Source organism: Trichogramma pretiosum, unplaced genomic scaffold, assembly GCF_000599845.2.
Source record: "Trichogramma pretiosum strain Unisexual culture from Peru unplaced genomic scaffold, Tpre_2.0 scaffold2, whole genome shotgun sequence".
Taxonomy (NCBI): domain Eukaryota; kingdom Metazoa; phylum Arthropoda; class Insecta; order Hymenoptera; family Trichogrammatidae; genus Trichogramma; species Trichogramma pretiosum.
Genome location: NW_019641687.1, coordinates 3,063,952 through 3,083,880, shown reverse-complemented (window position 1 = coordinate 3,083,880; position 19,929 = coordinate 3,063,952). Strand labels below are relative to the sequence as shown.

Sequence of the window (19,929 nt, the reverse complement as noted above, 5' to 3'; positions counted from 1 at the left end):
TACAAAAAAAGAGAGAAACAAAATTAAGAAAAAAGAAGCATTGCCTTACAAAAAAAAAAGATATACCTACGTTTTCAAGGAACAAAGTGAGGAAAGAAAAGAAGGAGAACTTTAGACGTTTACGAAATAAATTGTAAAGAAATGACTAAAGTATATTTTTAACAAGTTTTGAAAACTTTAGATTTTAAACGTAAATTTAAAAAAAGCGAAAACGAAAAAGCGCTAAAATTCTTAATAATTAAAAATGTGATCTAAAAGTCGTTGCTACCAAGAAAGCCTTATGTCCTTGTTTCAGTTAATTCGGTTACACATGTAAGTACTCATGATATATAAGTATGTTGAAATTGCATGTACAATACGGGTTCTGTAGTGGAATTTTTAATTGATGTTTATTTACGCGTTTTCTTTATGAGATTAGTTTCATATTAATTTCGAGTAACAATGCTCGACATTATAATTGCTATAGTTTAAAATTAACGTACACACGTAATCAGTGGAAACGTATGAAAAGCTGTAAAGCTCTCAAGGGTTGTTATTTTAACGCTAATCAGTTTGTTTGAATATAAATAGCAATTAGCAATAAGTGAAATTTTGATCGCAAATCACCCTATCGCGTAAGACGATACAGACGGCAGTCGTCATTTCGAAAAACGTTGTTGGGGGGCGCCACGTATTCGCTCGTATTTTTTCGTGCCGAGAAAAAGCTCATTATTTGAAAAATACTCGTTGGAAATCATTCGATCTCCAGGGATCATCGTTCCTCTCTGTCAACATTCATACTTGCCTCAACGAGTCAGGGTGGGTTGAAAGAGAGAAGGAGAGAGAGAGAGAGAGAGAGAGAAAAAGCTCGGAAATGTATGCATGTGGGTATACGTATTTACTTGCTCTTGTCTCTCTCGCTCAATTTTTCCACCCTCACGTGTGATGCACTTTAACGAAGGGTTCGTCGTTCCCTCCTCTCTTTTCTCTAGGAGATATGCAGTTGCAGCAGCAGCAGCCTAGTGGCATCCCCTTTTCCAGCCGTTATATATGTGTGTATGTGCAGTTTCTCGTCGACACGAATGTATGCACATTGCAAGGGAGGGCTGCTGCTGCTGTGGCTGCTGCATATACACGATAGGGGGTTGGCTCGTTGGTTGCACGCGGTGTACAGTAGCTAAGTGGGGTCGCTTTCTCTCGCTCGGTGTGTTAGATGATTTTTTCGTCACCCGGTAGTCGCAGCAGCAGCAGCAGCAGCCACCGCCGCTACTGCTGCTGGAGTAGCGCCGCGCGTATTGATCCCCCGGAATCATTCAAAATGGCGTCCAAGTCAACCAATGACTGGGTGAATCGATGACTGCAGCGCGAGCCACCCCCTTCTAGTCGGTGTGGGCCTCGGGCCAATGAGCGACTGCCGCCACACGTACACCCGTGCACACACTCACGCGTTCACACCCCACTTTTGCGCGTACCAAGTGCCCCTTGCCGCGCATATGCATCTGTATGCGTGTGTGCATGTGCATTCTGGCTCTCTCTCTCGCTAGTGCTGGTGGTGGCAGAAAGAGAGAGAGAGAGCGAACGGCGTCGATGACCTGGGCCGCTTCGATGATTTTGGCGAAAATTCCTGGCCTAGCGCAAAAATATTCCCGGGGCTCGACACGCCACGCCACGCACTCTACTGTGCATTTCCTGGCGCCTGTCGCGTTCGATTAGCGTCCAGCCTCTTCGTGCGCGGCCGCGCTTGTATTTATGCGTGCCGATACCGATCGCACACGCGCACCCACACACACCCCATTGAATGATGGCAAGACCGATGATGATTTTTGGCCGCGTAGGAGGAGAGGACCGAGGCAGATTATTTGTTTTTCTCGATGACGCTGGCAGAAAAGAAAAATTAATTATTTGTCAGAGGGAGGCGAGCGAGTCTAGCAGGGGAAAAGCGTTGGCTGCTGCTGGTACTGATGGTGGGGGTTGGTGTTTCGATGACGTGGTTTCCACTCGAATGATTTTTTACTCTGCACACAGAGAGTATTGCCATGTACGTGGACACGAATTTTGACGCTTTCCTATCGTGTATGCGCCTACTACTACGCATTACAGATAAGCTTTGATGTTTTTTTGCCGTTGATTATGGACATGCAAGTGGGCACTCGGTGCACACTACGTATACACGCGGTACATAATTATGGTTTCACGATAGCAGCAGAAGGTATACGTTCATGTGAGGCGCACATCCAACAACATGTTTAGTCTTTAATGCAGTTATGAGCGTGTTTCGAGGCTCGTCGCAAAAATCCTTTGATTATGGCGTGGCTAGACTGACAACCGATGCGTACCTATAATAAAGTATTTTTTTCTTGAATTATAATCCGAAAGAAATTTGATCTATGACGCGACACGAGCACTAGTGCACAAAAAATAATGTAACGAGCGATATTTTTTTATAGATCGATAAAAATAAAAGTTGTTTTTTACGAACAAAGCCTCTCGAACGCGTCTGTTTTCGTGATGGCACTCGCGCACACGCACGCTTATCTATTTTGCCGTCACCTTGATCCGCGAACGCGTCGCCGCGCTTACATTATATACATACAATATTCGTACGTCGAAATGCATTCTGTTATCTTATCAACATTCGACGAAGACGCCAGAACTATGCACGCAAAATGAAAAAGAAGTCGAGCGAAAAAGAAAAAATGGCGCGAGAACGATTGCCACTGCGTCGCCTATTGGCCCGATAAAAATTGCCTGTTTTATCGCGCGCTCGACTCGAGCGATCCGTGCAAGCTGCGTGCAGTTTCCCGGGGCAGAAAAATCTTTCCGCAAACGACTTTTATAATCGAAAATTTTCCGATCTATCTTTAACCGAGTCATGGAAAAATTCTGCACTCCGGATCGAGCTGGTGCTCGTGTTTTCTAAAAAATAATCTATCTGCTGTATGAATTATCGAAACGGTCGTTTGATTTTTGCCGAGTTTTACGTAATGCGTAGCGTTCGAATTCGGCCAACGAGGCCGCAAGTCATTCATAATACCGAAGAAACCTTGTCACGCGGACAAAGTCTCAATTTTAAAATAGGTTTTCGATGCTCGCTCGAACTTTCGAAAAAAAAGGTTTCTTAATATAGCTTTATATATCAGCTCATGTAGGCATATTGAGCGTACACATGCACACGCACCTATTGGCACGCGCGCGAACGTCCTCAAAGTGACAATTACAGAGCCGTCAATGGGCTAGTGCTTCGGCAACAGCAGAGCTATCAGCCAATTCGTTCGCTCTATCGCGATAATTAAAGGACCGCGCGAATGATTAATGGGGCTGGATGGACTCACGTATGTGGACGTTATGAAGCGAGAGAGAGAGAGAGAGAGACGAAGAGGAGGGAAAGGGGTGGGAGGGTGAGAAAGGGTTGCAGTTCAGGGGGTGTAGAAGGGATTTCACGATTGAAGAGGCTAAAATACATTTTGCGCGCACGAGGCTCTCTTTCGCAGCTCGTGTATGCGCGCGATATATTATAATGTAGACACGAGAGGATATCTCACGCCGCTGGTGTGCGCGGATTAATATCCTGACCGAATCTGCAGTAGGAAGCGATGAAATAGAAAAATCAAACTCGAGTATCTTAAAATAATTTCCACTGCACATATGCAACTGTGTGCTGCAGTGCCCGTGATCGTGCGTGTGTACGTGTGACTACATCTATTTTCGACAGGTTTATTACTTCTCTTGAGCTGCACACGTTTCAACTCTTTCCATCTATCGCTCCGAAATATATACATTGCTCCAAATATTTTTGCTGCAACACATACAGAGCTAGAATTGCAAGCCAAAAAAAAGACGTGATGCAGTGTAGCGTTTTTTACGAGTCAGCTAATTTGTCGGAACATTTCAATTTGTCCTGCAATCGAGTTTATATACACAGAGCAGAGACTCGTAGACTCCGGTTCTCTCAATCAAGAGATTAACTCGTCATCCTAGATTTTTCTTTTCAACGCAGTCGGTGCAGCGGCTCGAGCCAGAACAGCTCGTCGACTCTCAGCACTTAATATATATTATTGTCGACACTAAAAAGATGCCCATTACAAGAGAGAGAGAGAGAGAGAGAGAGAGAGACTGGTCAGTGCATAGAGTAGTGCAGGCTCGTATACACACGAACGCACACAGTCGTGTCTCGCGGGGCACAATGTTTTTCTAGCTCGAGCAGTTTTTCTATTAAGCTTCATTTGTTTCTTTCATTGCGTAATGCGCACCGGACGTGGTACGTGTGTGTGCAGAGCAGTACAGTCGGAGCTGGCTCGCTTCTTTCTATCTCTCTCTCCTTCTGGCCCCGTTAAAATTCTTAATGCGGACGCGCAGCTCGTGTATGTCTGCGGCGGCTCGCACACATCACGTACAATACCTTATACACGAGAGCATATACAAGCGAGCGAATGAATCAAGGCCGATGACGTTTGAAGAGAGAGAGAAAGAGAGAAAAAAAGAGACCCTCGGAGTTGCAGCAGCGAGAGACCTGTTCTCAAGGTCGAGTCATTTTTTCGCAATTATTGTGTACACTCTTTGTGCGTTCGTGAATATAAGCGATATACGTGCACTTTTCGCTCTCTCTCGTGCACGATCATATTTAGTGCTCAAACCATCGAAAAAAAAGAAGGAAATCAAAGTTTGACGATTCGCAGCACGTTGTTGCGTGCGCGCGCTCTTTCTCTCCGTCTCACGCTCGCTTTTAGCACGGACAAAAACCAAGCTCGGAGGTTGCTTAGATTGCCGCCAGACGTCACCTCGATATGGGCTGCCTCGAGTTCACTGCCGGTGGCTCTCCCTTACGCTCGTGTACATACACGATACGCCGCTCGCACGCACACAGCAGCAGGAGGGGTTGTGTTGAGCTGCACAGTTTGAGCGGAAAAGAGCGCGATAGTTCGCCGTTCGTATGCATATTACACAGACCGTTGGCGCCGATCGATTGCCTCTGGCGCATGGAAAACTCGAAATTTTTAATAAAAGCGATCTGCTCGTCGATACAGCAGTTTGGTGTTGGTATGTACGGCCGAGCCTTGCGTATAATTGCACTCGACGTTACTTAGACTTTTTAAATTTATTCACCCGATGAGAAAAGCGAGTAATATCGTACTTGGCTTCTCGCAGTGTATAGATACACTTACCGGTACTGACCATCCTTACAAATTGCAGGTTGTGCGCATTACGCAAAGGGGAAAAAAGTAAGTCGCTAGCAAGGTGTATCGAAAAAAGAATTTTTTTTCCTCCACCCACGTATGTACCTCAAGACAAATGTCTTCCTACACATACGTACGTGCGTTTACGTACGCAATGTACGTATGAGCATGTATCTGCTCGCCGAATCTCTGGAGCGCTGCCGCACATGTATGTATGTGTTGGAGCGGACCAGCTGGCTGATCGGTTCTCTCGCTCTCTCTCTCTCTCTCTTTCTCTCTCTCGCGTGCTTACTCGCTCCTTCTCCCGAGTGGGTGGATTGCAGCATGTTGTTACCGGCTAAATGCCATCGATTACATAACGTGTATTATAATGCACGCTCGATCTGTTGCAGCTCGGTGTATTTATTATGAGCCGCGCTCGTCTCGATAGCTTTTCTGGGTTATAATCACAGCCATGCAGTTTTTGAAGGAAAAAAAATACTCTTGTTAATTTCTCAGGGCATCCTATACGATGCTCATAGAACTGTCCCAGAAGTCAAACAAGTTTTCAATCGTCCACTACCTGCATTTGCGTATGTTATTCACCCGCACCTGTTTTTTCATGCAGCGAGTACAAAGTCTTTGTTCATTTGTAATTTAAAGTAGCGGTCAATTTTACCCTCGCGCAAGTAACGTGTGTACAATGCACTGCACCAGTGTAAAAGAGAAAAAGAGAGAGAAAGAGAGCTGGAAGCGCAACGGAAGTACAGATCCCTTGGAGTACATCTCCTTAGCCGGGGGGAGTACACCGGCGCGCGAGTGCGGGCTCTTTGCTCTTTGATTGATGAGAGGAACTGCTGCCACTGCTGGTCAATGGTGCCGCTCGATCGACTGATAATTCGCTCTGCAGGTACTTATTTATAAACACCAAGAGAGTGCGCATCCCACCTCGCAGCTGATACCCTCTCTTTCTTCCGTATTTATTGCGATACTCGCACGATTTTTGGCGTCGATATTACCCGGAAGTTACATATGTTCGAGACGAAAATTCGTTGCAAAAATGTGAAATCAAAGTATCGGGTCGAGCGTAAATTTGAAACTCGAGCCATTCACTTGAACACGTTGGACACAATTAAAATATACAATTCGAATTTATAGAACAGCATATATCGCAAACTAGCTTTCGGAGACGTAACACATGTCCCCTATTTTATTCACGCGCATAGTATACGGCTGCATCCCCCCAGCCCTTAAAAAAATAAGGCATTCGCACGCGAAATGGCCTGGACAAAAGAAATATTCCATTTCAAAATAGCAATAGGCGCGCGCAGCAGCACGCGTTTAAAAATAGCATGCGGGGGTCTTGTGTCTAAGACAATCTAATCCAAACACGCACATATCGTACAAACACACACATACGTGTGTGGGCAGGAGCGTGCACATTATAACGCGCAAACTCGCAATGTTCAGTCTTTTTTCCCTAGAGTACGCGCGCATTGGCCGATTTTTTTCTCAGCTAGCCGGCTAGATCCAGCCCCCTCTGCGCGCGAGAAAGAAAAAAATCCACCTAGAGCGCTGGCTGCGGCCCCACCCGCGCTTATCGTCGACGAGGGGGTGGAGCGCCGAGTTTTTTTCCTCGACAGCAGCATTATAGGACACGTGGCGCGCACGTGGAAAAAAAGGAGCGCGCGCTCGCGCTGAAAAAGTATACGCGAGTATACATAGGTATATACGTATTATAATAGTCGCTCGCTTGTATAGTCTACAAAGGCAGGCAAGTGGGGTGTCGACGCGACGACGGCGGTGGCAACTTGCGAGCGGGGGTGAGCTAAGGAGGGGATGTAAGCCGAGCGTCGTCGTAGTGTACAAGTACACGGCGAGGAGTGGGGGGAAATGGATGTGTATGTAAGGTCGTCGGAGTGGGAGTAAGAGTTAAGGCGCAAGGGGTTGCAAAGAGCACAAGTGCACTGCTACGTGGCCTAAGATGACCAACGTCGCTCCCTTAGCGCTCGATGTCGTCGTCGTCGTCGTCGTCGTCGTCGTCGTCTCTCTCGCTCTCTCGATGTGTACTTAACGTAGGCGCGCGTATGTGTATACGAACGTGCAACAGCAGCAGCAGTAGGCATTAGGGGTATAGCTGTTGCTGCGTTGGACTCCTTCGAGCGTGTTTAGGGCCTCGAGGAACTCGCGTGCGGTTTATATACATACACAGACGGGCGCGCGTCCAGCTACTACAGACCCTTCGGCGCAATGTGTCCGACCGAATGACCAGCGTTCCTTGCGTTATATACGCGCTCTAGAACTCCGTAGGTATATCTTACAGCGTACACCGCGTCGTCTGCATGCATATAGCTTACGTGGCTTATATAGCTGTGTGCCTGCTAGTAGTGCCGTACGTCCGATGTGTGTATACACAAACTCGCTCGAGAGTATATATCGCAGTCGTATCCACGTATCCAAAGGAGCCGAGCCGAGCCAAGAGAGACAGAGGGAGAGAGAGAGAGAGAGAAGGAGGTGATCACCTATGCTCTACGCGCGCGCTCCGAGATAGCAGCAGCCCGGCATCCCTTAGACTTTGTAATGGTCAGTGCACTGCGACCACATTATGCAAAATTTGCTCAATCGATACCTTTACATATATGCGCCCAGCTCCTATATACACACACATAGCTTCTTACGAAAGCGGCGCGTAACAGTAGTCCTGAAATGCAGCCATACACGTCGAGGTGATAATGATGATTTGTGCTGTAGTCGATAATACAATGTACGCAGGATCCCAAACCAGTATGTAAGCGGTCGCAGACCCAGGGCAAGCAATGGTGGACAGGGGTAGAAAAGAAATAGCACGCGCGGGGCGAAAAAAAAGTAAATTTTATTGACTCGAATGTTCTCTCGTTCCCCACCCCCGTTCCCCCTTGTTTCGAATAAGCACGCCAAGTATAAAAACTACTGCGCTATCCTTGCAGAGAAACTAGAATTGTTAGTCACGCATGTGTTACGTGGGCGCGCCGTGGCCATTTTTAAAAGAAGGGCCCCCTTCCCCTCGCGCTCGCTCGCTCGCTCGCCTTCTTTTTTATTACAAACTTTTCAGTCTACACCCCCTTAAAAGGCCTGCATCGCTGCTATATGCACGGTTGCTTCGCTGCACTTTTTTAAAGCAACAACCAGTCGTTCTTACCGATTCGTGCTGAGCGCACATCTGACGCTATTACGTTACGCGAAAATTACAGTTCGAGAAGTAGTTCAAAAGTCCGTAAGAAGGGTTTTTGCCTCGCTGATCGAGTCACACAATCTGAGAAGGTATAAAAAAGTAACATATTCAATAACGCGATTCAATAGTGGGGTATTTCAATCGGGTTGGCCTCTGCGAGAAACAATTTCGAGTGCGATAAATCAAGCTGCAGGCGCGAATCGCGAACACCTCGAGTCGGCCAAACAATAGACCGTTTCGGAAACTGTCCCTGCAACGTACACATCCCAGTCTTAAGTGTATCCTTCGGAAAAAGCGCACGTTGGTAAGCTTATAGAGAGTCGGTATAGGCCAGTGTATAGGCAGGCGAGTAGTATACGCGAAAGAGGGAGACAAGCGGAGCCGAAGAAGAAGGGAAAAGTGCGCAGGGCGCGAGAAATCTGGCGGTATACGCGGGGAAAAGGAAAAGGAGAGCGGGCGCAAGCTCTCTCTTCTTAAAGCGCGGCTCCTTCCGCGCCGACGCATCGGCTGCCCCTACCTTGCGGCTGGCGCGATTCTTACCCCTTACGTGCACGGCGTCCTTGCCACCCCCCCACTTGGGCAAAAGCACAGCACAGCAGCGAGCGTTAGCCGTGTCTCTAACGCGGGCTTCGGAGTCGGTGCTGCTCGCCGCTGGCGCTGCAGGTGGCGATGGTGGTGGCAAAGGCAGCCAACACAGGCGGCGGCGGAGCGAGCGAGTGTGTGCGCGCCAGGCGGGGTGGCAAGCAGCGGCTCGCGCTCGCTTCACGAAATTTTCTCTCTCTTGGCTAGCCAGCTGCGCCACCGCCGCCGCCTTCAGTTTTTCGTGAGCGAGGGGGCGCAAGCCTCTTCGCGCGACGAGAGAGACCTTCTCTGCTGCTGCTGCTGCTCTTCTTCTCCGCCGCCGACGGCGCGCGCTACACATACCTAAGGGTGGGTAAAATAGGCTCTCGTCTCCTCTCTCTCTCTCTCTCGCTTTTCTCTTTCTCCTTGTTTTGCGAGGAGCTTTTAGTCGGGTAGCAGCCGCAGCTAGCTGCTGCCGCTGCCGCTGGTCGCAGGCGCGCGCGCGGTCTTTCCTCGCGCGCGTAAGGAGAAATTTCTCTCGCTCTCGCGGCTGCCTAAGACAACGCCCCTCTTACGCTTTCCATGGAATACGGAGAGAGAGAGAGAGATAGAGCAGGGTTCTTTAAGGTAGAGGCGCACGAGTCACGCGCGCTGCCAGAAGGGGGTGGCTGCTTTTCCGAGAGACGCACGCGGTCTCCGAGACGTGCGCCACGGCGGCTGCTTCTGCTGCTGCTGCTTACTACGTGAGAGCCCACCACCCTCCTTCGCGAGTGAAGCATTAAGGACTCGGGCGCTCGGAGAAATAGGGGGTCGGAGTCAGTTCGCTTCCTTCGCCCGTGAAGGATTCACTCTCACACACGCGTACACACACACACTTACACACATACACGGAAGCAAGTAAGCGGGGTGGCAAAGAGAGAGAGAGACGGAGAGAGAGAAAAGGAGCTTGCGGCCGCCTTCTTCTTCTTCGCTCTGTTCCTCCCTCGCGAGCGCTTGAACGCTTATCGCCGTCGTCGACGGAGACGGCGACGACGACGAGACGACGTCTTGCACGATTGCGGCTGCTACGAACAGTCGTGTCTTGGCCCTCGAACCTTACGATACCCCCTGCAGAGCTTGCAGACTTTCTTACTTGCCGTTACACTTAGTACTCTCTCGATGATGGTATACGGTACGCGCGCTCATGTTACTGTTGATATTCGGCAGTGACTTGGCAGTGAGGCAACGTCAACATTGGACTTGAACTCTCGTGCTCGCACGAGTCCGAGAACTTGTGTGTGCAACGCTGATTTTCCGTAAGCAGCCACCGCATTTATGCAACAGCATTATACAACACCGTCACCGCACTTGGAGATTTTTCTCGACTTGGAGCTTGCAGCAGTTTGTGTGAAATAATTTTGTGCTTTCGTCGAGTATCGACACCGACGACACATTTTGCCGCTGCTGCTGCTACTGCTGTCACCAGTCATTATTGTGCCGCGAGCGACTGCTCAACAGCTATATTATGACTTTGGCGGCAAAATTCAGATACTTTCGACTGTCGTTAAAGTCAACTGATTCGATGAAAAGTGATCATCGGCTTGCTTCAACATGACTTGTGTGAAATTTTAGTGGCTTGGTGACGAAGTAAATTATATCATATAGTTCGTTCATCAAACTGTTTACACTCTAAGTCAACAAAAGTTTTGAAGTGCGGTGATGCAAGTTCGCCTGACGTGCTACGACGTAAATCAAGTGCACACTTGCGTTTTCAGCGAGTCTCGGCGAAAGTGAACAAGTGTTGGAAGAAAAAATTTTTTCCTCAACACATTAACTGATATAATGCACCAGTGCGTGAGTTGTAAAAAAACCGATCGGTACAGACTTGTACCGACCATATGGTGATTCATTCGTGGCGCATTACAAATAAAAAAACATTCACGGATTGATAAATTCACATTCGCGTATTTGACGTGAACCCCCCTGTTCAACGCGCTAGTGGCACATGTTTATATGCAACGCGTTGAAACTGAAACCAGCTAACGGACATAATCAACTGACGTGTTATTATCGCATTTAAGACTGTGACTGCACGGCAATGATTAATGCTATAGTTGTTCGAAAATCTTTCAAAAGGTTTCACTTATTTAGCGTTTAGTAACAGCATGCATACTTCATCTTTTTTCGACACTTGCCGAATTCATTATCGATGATCATGCTGACTTCATTATAATCTTAATATCGTTGTAAATATTTTTTTTCAATTCGTGAATGAATAAAGTAGTTATGAATATGATTCACTGAAAAATATTAGAATTTAAATTTTCTATGAGAAATAGATCATTAATTTAACCTGATCAATTTACTTTTTAACCATTGAAAATAGTATTTAATCGACACTCTCAATTATCATATATATCATTTTCTATCTCTGAATTTGTATCAATATGTAGTTCAATTTTCTACAGTCATAATAACTAGTTCACAATTCATATTTTCTGCATTACTCGTTGCGACGGTAAGACGCATCTGTTGAATCATTTGCAACTGCATTCATACACCTCACACTAGGTTAGTGTTTACACTCATTTTTAAGTGACAAATTTTTTTCTAAAGACATTTCGACCTTACCCGTATTCTTAACTTCTTCGAAATACAACCATAAGACGTATTAACACGTTTCTCCTGATTTATTGTCGTATGCAGATCATAAATTTCATCGAACTTTATCGATGCGAAATCGACCGAAATTAGTTTTATTTTTTATTTCCGATATTATTGTGTATGCTAAATATATTTTACTCGATATAATAAGATAAAATTTTTATTTTCGTATAAATACTGAATCGATAGATAAAGATAAATTTTTCTTAAAAACCGGTAGTAAAAATATGTTTCCATTTGTTTTGCAATGATTACAGCTTCAAGCGGGAGACGCGTTACAGCGAGTTATTCCCGCGCAGGAGAGGAAGACTGGACGAAGCGGAAAAAGCAGAATAAGACAAGAGTCGAAGCAGAAGTCGAGCACAAGAAGAGCGGAAGAATAATAACGATTATAAGCGGGGTAGTAGCAAATCGAAGGTTTTAATAGTATCAGTGAAAGTCACGAGGTTGACAGATGAAAATCTTGAATCATCGAAGCAGTGAGAAGAAGAAGAAGAGTGAAGAGTGATAAAGAATCGAGTGACGAAGAAAGAAGAAGAGGAAGTTTATAATCGATACCCCGCGCCGCATACTTAAATATATTTCAGTGTGTTCAACAAACGAGTGTACCTAAGTGCAATATTAATTAAATGATAGTAAAAGCTACTACCATTGACGATCGGTACGACGCGGTAATCGATAATTGATTATAAAAAAGTAAAGAAAAATAACCTCTTCAAGATTAATACTAGAGTCGCATTTTTCTCGAGAGGGAGTTTTTTACGGACATTTACGACGATTTATCATAGTGAAGGACAAGGAGTGACCAATCATAAACAAACGAAGAAGAATTCAGGTAAAATATCAGTGGCAAACCATAATAAACTGACGTTCCGTTGAATCTATAACAATAGTCACCAAGAAGACTTGAATAGTCTCTCATCACAAACACGACATACACACACGCAGTACACACATAAAAAAAGGGCTTAAAATAATAAAAGTACTCAGGGCAACGCGGAACGAGCAGTGATTTCAATCCGCACATCTCAACCTACAACAGTTACGAATTCTTCGAATCACCAAAAAAAAAAAAAATCAAATCTCCTTCGTTAAATGTATAGTAATACTTGGACGACCAAAATAATCAATCTCAGTCGTCAAAGTGTCCGTGAACCTCCGACTCTCGTTCACACCGTCCGGGCTGGGCAATCCTGAATTTAACCTGAACTTAAGTGTACGTATAGAGTTTAAGTAAATAGAAGAATAAAAGAAGAGGCTGTCCTCCTTCGAGTGAGAGGACATCCGAATCGACTACTCACCCCCCACACACATCTACTCAGGTAGAAACACGCGCGCACGATAATATACTCACCACAGCACAAATCACAGACGACAATCCTCGACATAACCGACGACATTATTACACAAACGAACTACAAGGAGGAATAGGAGGAAAGTTCAAACATCATTAACATCGACAACGAAGACTGCAGCAGCGACCTTAGCAGATATTAGCGTCATCATCATCGACTCATTGAATTAGCAGATAATCAAGTTTGATGAGCCAGACAACAACGAGCAGCAGAAGCAGCAAGTCAGCAGCAGCAGAGGCGTATCAGTGTACAAACTGACGCCACCGTTGATAATCAGAGGTCGAGCGGTCGTGGGTCGAGGCGAGCTCAGCTAAGCTCATCCACGACCACGACGTCGCCGACAACACGAGGACGACGAGGAGCCGAGAAGGCGCGAGTGAGGCCGAGCCCTCGGTAGGCGACGACGAGTGACGCGTCGTCCAGAGCTGCTTCGCGCCCCCAGCTGAGTGCCAAAAAGCGAGCAAGCTGCGCCGTAAGGGGGTAGCCAGGGCTTCTCGCGAAGGCCTCAAGATTTCGGACGCGACGGCGGCCCTGGACCTGCGCTCCCAGTCGCAAGCCCAATCGGACTTTGGCCTGGATCAGCAGCTCCACCACCAGCAGCAGTTGGCGGTACACCAACTAGCCGCAGCGGCAGATAGTCCAGCCGACCAGGTCCGGCCGACTCATCCGCCCTATCAGCAGCACCTCCAGCAGCAGCACCATCCCCAACATCATCAGAGCAATCACCTACACTCTGGAGATTCGGGGGGTGGGCTAGAGGGCGGAGGAGGAGGAGGAGGGGCCGGCGGCGGTAGTGGTGACACTGCTGCAGCCGACCAGCTCGCGGGCCCTGGACAGCCCGCGAAGCAGCTTGCGAACAACGTCGAGGACGAGGACATTACCGAGAGAGACGACGAGGAGGACGACGAGGAGGCCAGCTCATCGGAACCGGAGCTGCCACCGGTGCCGGAGCCAATGGAGGTCCAAACCTCGGCGGTGTCGGCCGCCGCGGCCAATCTCCATGCTCTGCGCCAGCATGTTTTCAAAATGTCAGACTACTGGCAACAGCCCCAGCGAGGGCCACCTCAGCACTCGCCAGGTATGCAACACAGTCCCTTACAAAACTCAGCCCACCAACAGCAGCAGCAACAGCAGCAGCAGCAACAACAGGCCCAGCAGCAGGCTCAGCAGCAGGCCCAACAGCAGGCCCAACAGCAGGCCCAGCAACAACAGCAACAGCAACAACAGCAGCAACAGAATCAACACAATCAACAAAATTCCATGCACAGTCCGCTTGGTCAGCCGCAGCAGCATCAGCAACAGCAGGCGCAACAGACCAACGCTGCGCAGGTGCAGCAGCACAACGCCAACGGCAGTCTGGGACAGAGTCCTGTGTCGCAGCTACATCAGCAAGCACAGCACGCCATGTCGATGGGACAGCAGCAAGCCGGCCAGCATCAAGCTTCGTCGGCTCCAACCACACCGTCGCCCTCGCAGGCAGCGGAACATCAGGCGAACGCCATCGCCACGAGCATGGCCCAGAGCTTGCACAATCTCGCTCAGCAAGCCCAGCAAGCTCAGCAGCAGGCCCAGCAGCAAGCCCAACAGCAGCAGCAGTCCATGTCCCAGGCGTCGAGTCCATCGCTCGCCGTGCAGGCCGTGCAAGCTGCCCAAGCACTGAATCAGAATTTAGGTCAAGCGCTGAGTCAAGCTCTGCAGCAGAACATGCAGCAGAACCTTGGCCAGACCCTGCAACACAATTTGGCCCAGAGCCTGACGCCGAGCCTATCGCCGCAGCAACAGCAGCAGCTGCTCAATCAGCCGCAGAATCTGAGCCAAGCGACTCAGAATCTACAGCAGAATCTACAAAATCAAGCGCAAAATCTGAGCCAGCAGTTGGCGCAGCAGGCGCAGAATCTGAGCCAGAGCCTGAGTCAGCAGCAGCAACAGACGTTGCAGCAGCAGCAGGCTCACAATCTGGCGCAGAATCTCCAGCAGCAGGCCATCAACATGGCCAACTCGATAACGCAGAACGGCGGATTGGCTGGCATGAACGTGACGAGCAATCAACAACAGCAGCAGCAACAAAATTCGCAAAACTCCATACTGAGTCCTGGCGCTGGCAGCCAAGATTCGCACGATGCCTCTCTGGCCGAGAAGCTTGTCAATGAATTACAGGTAGGTCTCGTTGCGCATACATTAACCATTATTGAAATTTATTCTTATCAGCGCAGAGCTATTACTTAATTGCGTACGCATGAAAGTATGTGTATGTAATTACGTAAAAATACATTCCGAAGTATATTACACGTGTAAGCCCCCGAGCTTCCCACGAAAGCTAGGCGAGAAAGAAACTCTTAACTGAAAGGAAAAACAAGCTCGTTCGTGAAAAATGCGAAAAAAAATAAAATAAAAAAAATAAAAGTAGCAAGTACATAGCGGTGGCAGAGCATATCGCGCTCCTCTCTCAGTCCATGTCGGGTCAACTATTAAAGCGTGGATGCAAAGTAACGTGCCGCTCGCATGCATCTTTTTTCGCGCTCGCGCGTTCGCTCAGCACGTCTTTCTCTCTCTCTCTCTCTCTCTCTCTCTCTCTCTCTCTCTCTCTCTCTCTGGCAGCGCTTGAGCTGCACAGCGGGTCGCGCACCACCTAATGTGAATGCAGCACCAACGTACACAGCGCAGCACATGCACACACACACACACGCGCGAAAGCGCGCGAGAGAGAGCGAAGATACGTCTCGGCGGGGTTCTTGACCCGCTGCTTTGCACTGCAGAGATAATACGCTCTTTGCGCGCGCGCGTATATATAAGTGTGTGCGTGTGTACGTCATCGTATGTGTACATATACCTTCTGCACAAGTCGAGTATACGAGCAAAATGTTTTTACCCGCGGCCAAGAGAGAAGGAAAATATATATCGAGAGCCCGAGTTTAGTTCGCGTGATGTATGTAATGCCATGTTTTAAGAAAGAGAAAGAGAGAAAGATGCGTGTACGCTATAATATGAGCTGCATTAGACGCCCAGACGAGGCTTGCGCGTTATGCTCGCAAGATTAGAAATTTCAATCACGCTATGTCGGAATAACTCATTAAATGACCAATGGAACTAATTTCAAATATCGACTCGTCGGGTCAAAGTTTCAAAATAAATCAACTTATTCGCGGTCGAATCGGGGTCATTAATTAGGTCATCTGCCCTAGCATATCATCCTGTCTTTCTCTCGCACTGTCTCTCTCTCGCTCCATTCTTGCCTGAATCTCCGTTATGGAGAAAGGTAGATCGGATGGAGCGAGGAGCGGTAGTGCAGAGAGAGGGGGGAGCGACAGGGACAGGGTTGAAACGCGCTCGCGCAAGTTCCAAACATAACTGATGGTCAAGATCAAAGACAAAGATCCCGACTAATGCCGAGCTCTCTATCTGTCTTGTGCGGCCGTGTGGCGCCTCGCTACGCCTTCTTGGTTTGGATCGTCGCCCTTCTCTCCTTCTTGGTCATCCGTCGACTTTGCAGTCTCGGGCGGCTGGTCTCTTAGGGAACGCCGCTGCTAATGCGACAGGCGGCGGAGGAGGAGGTGGCACGGGTGCCGGCAACGCCGGTGGCTTGCCCAACATCAACGATCGCACCCTCGAGGAATGCTGGTCCACTCTGCAGCGAGTGAGTTGAACGCTCAGCCCTTTTGGCCAAACATAATAATTTGACCTCAAACATCCATACCAAATTTTCATATCCTTGGCTTTGCCCGCATTTTTTTCGTTCGTTTTTCTTTTATTATACGCAGTTCACCATCGATACTGCACACATCCCTAATTTTTGGCATGTTCAATCGTTATTATTATTTCATCACTCATCTCAATCAAATTTTTTATCATTTTGCATGGTGCTTGATGTTTGTCTAATCGATGTTGTTTTTTGATGTTCTTACTAATATATTGATATACGTATAGTTACAAACAGTAACTATTAAATATTTTTACCTACGATAAACTCCTTGCCCCGTGCATCAATTGCGAGCACGTATCTGGGAAACTCCCATGCTATGTCGTTGAATGTGAGAATAAGCGGACGCAATTGCCGAGCCATTAAAAAAGAAGTTTATCAATTTATTCGCGAGAAAAAGTTTTTCTTACCTCCCAGTGAAAACTGCTGTAAAAGAAAGTACACCTAACGAACGTTGAATGTAGTTTTATGAGTCTGTGCGCCCACTGTATCTGCAAAGGTGAATGCAGAAAAAGAAAGCCCGTATATACATGCCTAGCCCCCTCTCACCCCTTAGCCAAGAAAATAAAAGTAAGATAGACAGAAGAAGCCGGAGCAAAACTACGGTAAAAACTTTTAAATTCTCTTTCTCCGGACGAAGCAACAATTTGTTTCCTTAAGTAGCCAGTGCTCTTTTGTACTTGTGGTTTTTTTTTATTTTTTCGCCTCCACAGGGGCTGTCCAAATCGTACGCTAGCTAGTAAGAGAGAAAGAGAAAAAGCAACGAGTGTCTGCTGCTTACTGCAATATTGCTTTCTATCTTTTCGAGTTCTTTTCCCTCTCTCTCTCTCTCTCTCTCTCTCTCCGGCACGTTCCGAGTACTACTTCGGGTAACTTTTCCTTGTACATTCACATAAATGCATTTACTTTAGCCTTGTTTCTTTTCCACTTTTCTCTCGACTTTTTAATTGATAAACAAATTTTTCTTATCTACTGAAGAAAAATTGCTGTACTAAAACTCCGGGCATTTAATTTCATTCACGTTTTATAAAATCAATTTTCAAATATAGATGTTGAAATATTGTCCCTTTGCGTTCCAACACACTTGCGAGTATGACTGTCGCTACGCATGGGTGTTTTTTTCTATCGACTTGTCACTTTGGCGCGAACAGGCTTCAGGCAACGATTGACTAAGCATGTGTGCGTTACAAAAAAAGGGTTGTCTTGAAAACGTAGGCGATCTTAAAAAATCGCCCGACTGGAAGAAGGGTGACCGGCCCACGCACATCGTTCCCTTTTTTCCAATCCGTCGTTTCCCCTTAAGAGCGGAAAAAAGGTCAGGCATGTGTGAGTAAGTTGAGCCCTCCGACTTTATATACAACAAAAAACGGTATGAAATTGATGGTTTGAAGGGGCTGAAAAATGATAAAAATATTGAAGGATCAACCTTGCGAGAAGAGAAAAGCGAATATATTTTAATTAAACCTGCGGCTAAAGGAAAATCGCGTGTAGGTGCTGGCAAACTTTGTAAAGCCGAGGGCTGGGCTTTTTTCAAAAGTTTCGCGTACTAACCAGATGATTCGCTCATGTGTGGGAGGTTTGACAACAGGAAAACGCGAGAAGAAGAAAAAAGAACGCTCACAGTTAGCGAGATCATTTTCCACCCATGTAACATTTTTATTTAATGATAAAATGAAAAACTTTGATGACTTTTTTTCAACATTTTTAACTGCAAATATTTTTTCACTCTAAAGTTTAACGCACGATGCTTTTTATCGTATTGAAAAAGTTACACACACGTATACAGGCAGTGCATTATTAATGGATCGAGCTTCATACAGCGTTTAACTAGTTTAAAACCGATAATTATATTTTTCAATTAAAAGCGGCTATAATGAGATAATGGTAAAACCGCACCGGCACTGTTTATTCGGATACTTTTTAATTTTCGCTAACGACACGACAGCAAAAAATTACTCTCAATTTCGTTAAATGCAATCGCAATGCAATTATATGCTGATTAAAAGTCAAACATTTGAAACAGAGGTTGAAAGAAAGAATAACAGCCAATAAGCAGCCACTTAATCTCGATTTTTCGCGCCCCTCGGTGTATATCGTAAATAATGCACGAGAGCGAAAGTGATAGGGGGTAGCATCGAGAAAAAATGTATATTTATTCGGCGCAGCAGCCGAGAGGAGAGAGCGTGTACGTATGCGTGTACGAACACGTGAGAATCGCGAAAAAAAGGTGTTACTCAAACAGAGAGCAGCGAGCCGCGCTTGTACACATTCGCTCTCATGGACTAATTTCAAAAACCAACTCTGCTCATGATACGCGTCCTGCTGTATGTGTTTCTCTTTCGGGGGAGTTTTTGCGTGCCGCGACACTCGCGCAAATTGAAATTCAATTATTTCGACGCCTCGCGCGCGCTCGACATCATATTCATTTTTTTTATCTTAAATGTACGGCTGCGTAGCCGCGTACATTCGCTACATATGAATACGATGATGAGCAACCCCTTTTTTTCATGGCCAGGGGATTCAAATGAATTTTTTCGTAGCTCGATTTCTCTCGACTGGCTGAAGCACTTGGCCGACCCTTCGAGCTGCTCGTGATGATATGTCCGACGTATATCCGAGCTTTAGCGATATATCCATTGGAATTTCGAGTTGCCGCGTGTGAGATGATGATGATGCGCGCAAGAAAACAAATTGACCCAGCTCTCGGATTGTTCGCCGATTTACTATTTTCTTAATGAGAAAAAATTCTCTCGCGAGCTTGCTTTGGCTCTTGAACATTTTCTATACCTCCAAAGTCAACTTGGAATTTTTTGCTAGCTCTCGGTACTTACTATTGCTTTGCGCAAGACACACTCGAACGGAAACATTGTAATAACAATTCTATTTCGGCGACGTCATCATCGCATGCTGCATACAGCTGCTCCTGTGGCAACATCTCACGCAGGCTCGTATACACCGCGAAAGCCCGAAAACCGGATCCGCAAATGTAAATCGGGGAGCGCGTTCGGAAAAAATTTTCATGGAAAAAATGCCCGTAGGTACCCCGAGTGTGTACACACGTACACCGAGGTACATACGCAAAGGTGTATAGGTGAAGTTATGCTTTCGCGCGCTCTATTGTCTCACGGCTCCTTCAACGCAAAAATTTCCCTTCGCCCCTTTCTCGGATGCGAGAACTGGCGACACGCAGCAGCAGCACGTCACATTGTTTTTTGCTACATTTTCGCTCATACACTCTCTCTCTCGAGACGGACTACTCTGGAATGTTATTTAACCGTTCGTAGAGACCCTTGACGCGCGGCACATTTTCGGCAGTGAGAATCTTCAAGG

The 19,929-nt window shown here is 46.9% G+C and overlaps 1 protein-coding gene across 8 annotated transcripts in view; it reads left to right on the top strand.

Moving 5' to 3' along the window:
- The window catches only part of LOC106658981 (zinc finger protein 853-like), an 82,003-nt gene continuing 62,074 nt past the window's right edge, over positions 1-19,929 (top strand). For all 8 annotated transcript variants that reach the window (XM_023461375.1, XM_023461371.1, XM_023461372.1 and 5 more), the window contains exons 1-3: positions 1-312; positions 11,805-15,059; positions 16,393-16,536. In XM_023461375.1, coding sequence (XP_023317143.1) covers positions 13,857-15,059; positions 16,393-16,536 — 1,347 coding nt within the window. In that variant the 5' untranslated portion in view covers positions 1-312; positions 11,805-13,856. The remainder of the gene's footprint in view (positions 313-11,804; positions 15,060-16,392; positions 16,537-19,929) is intronic.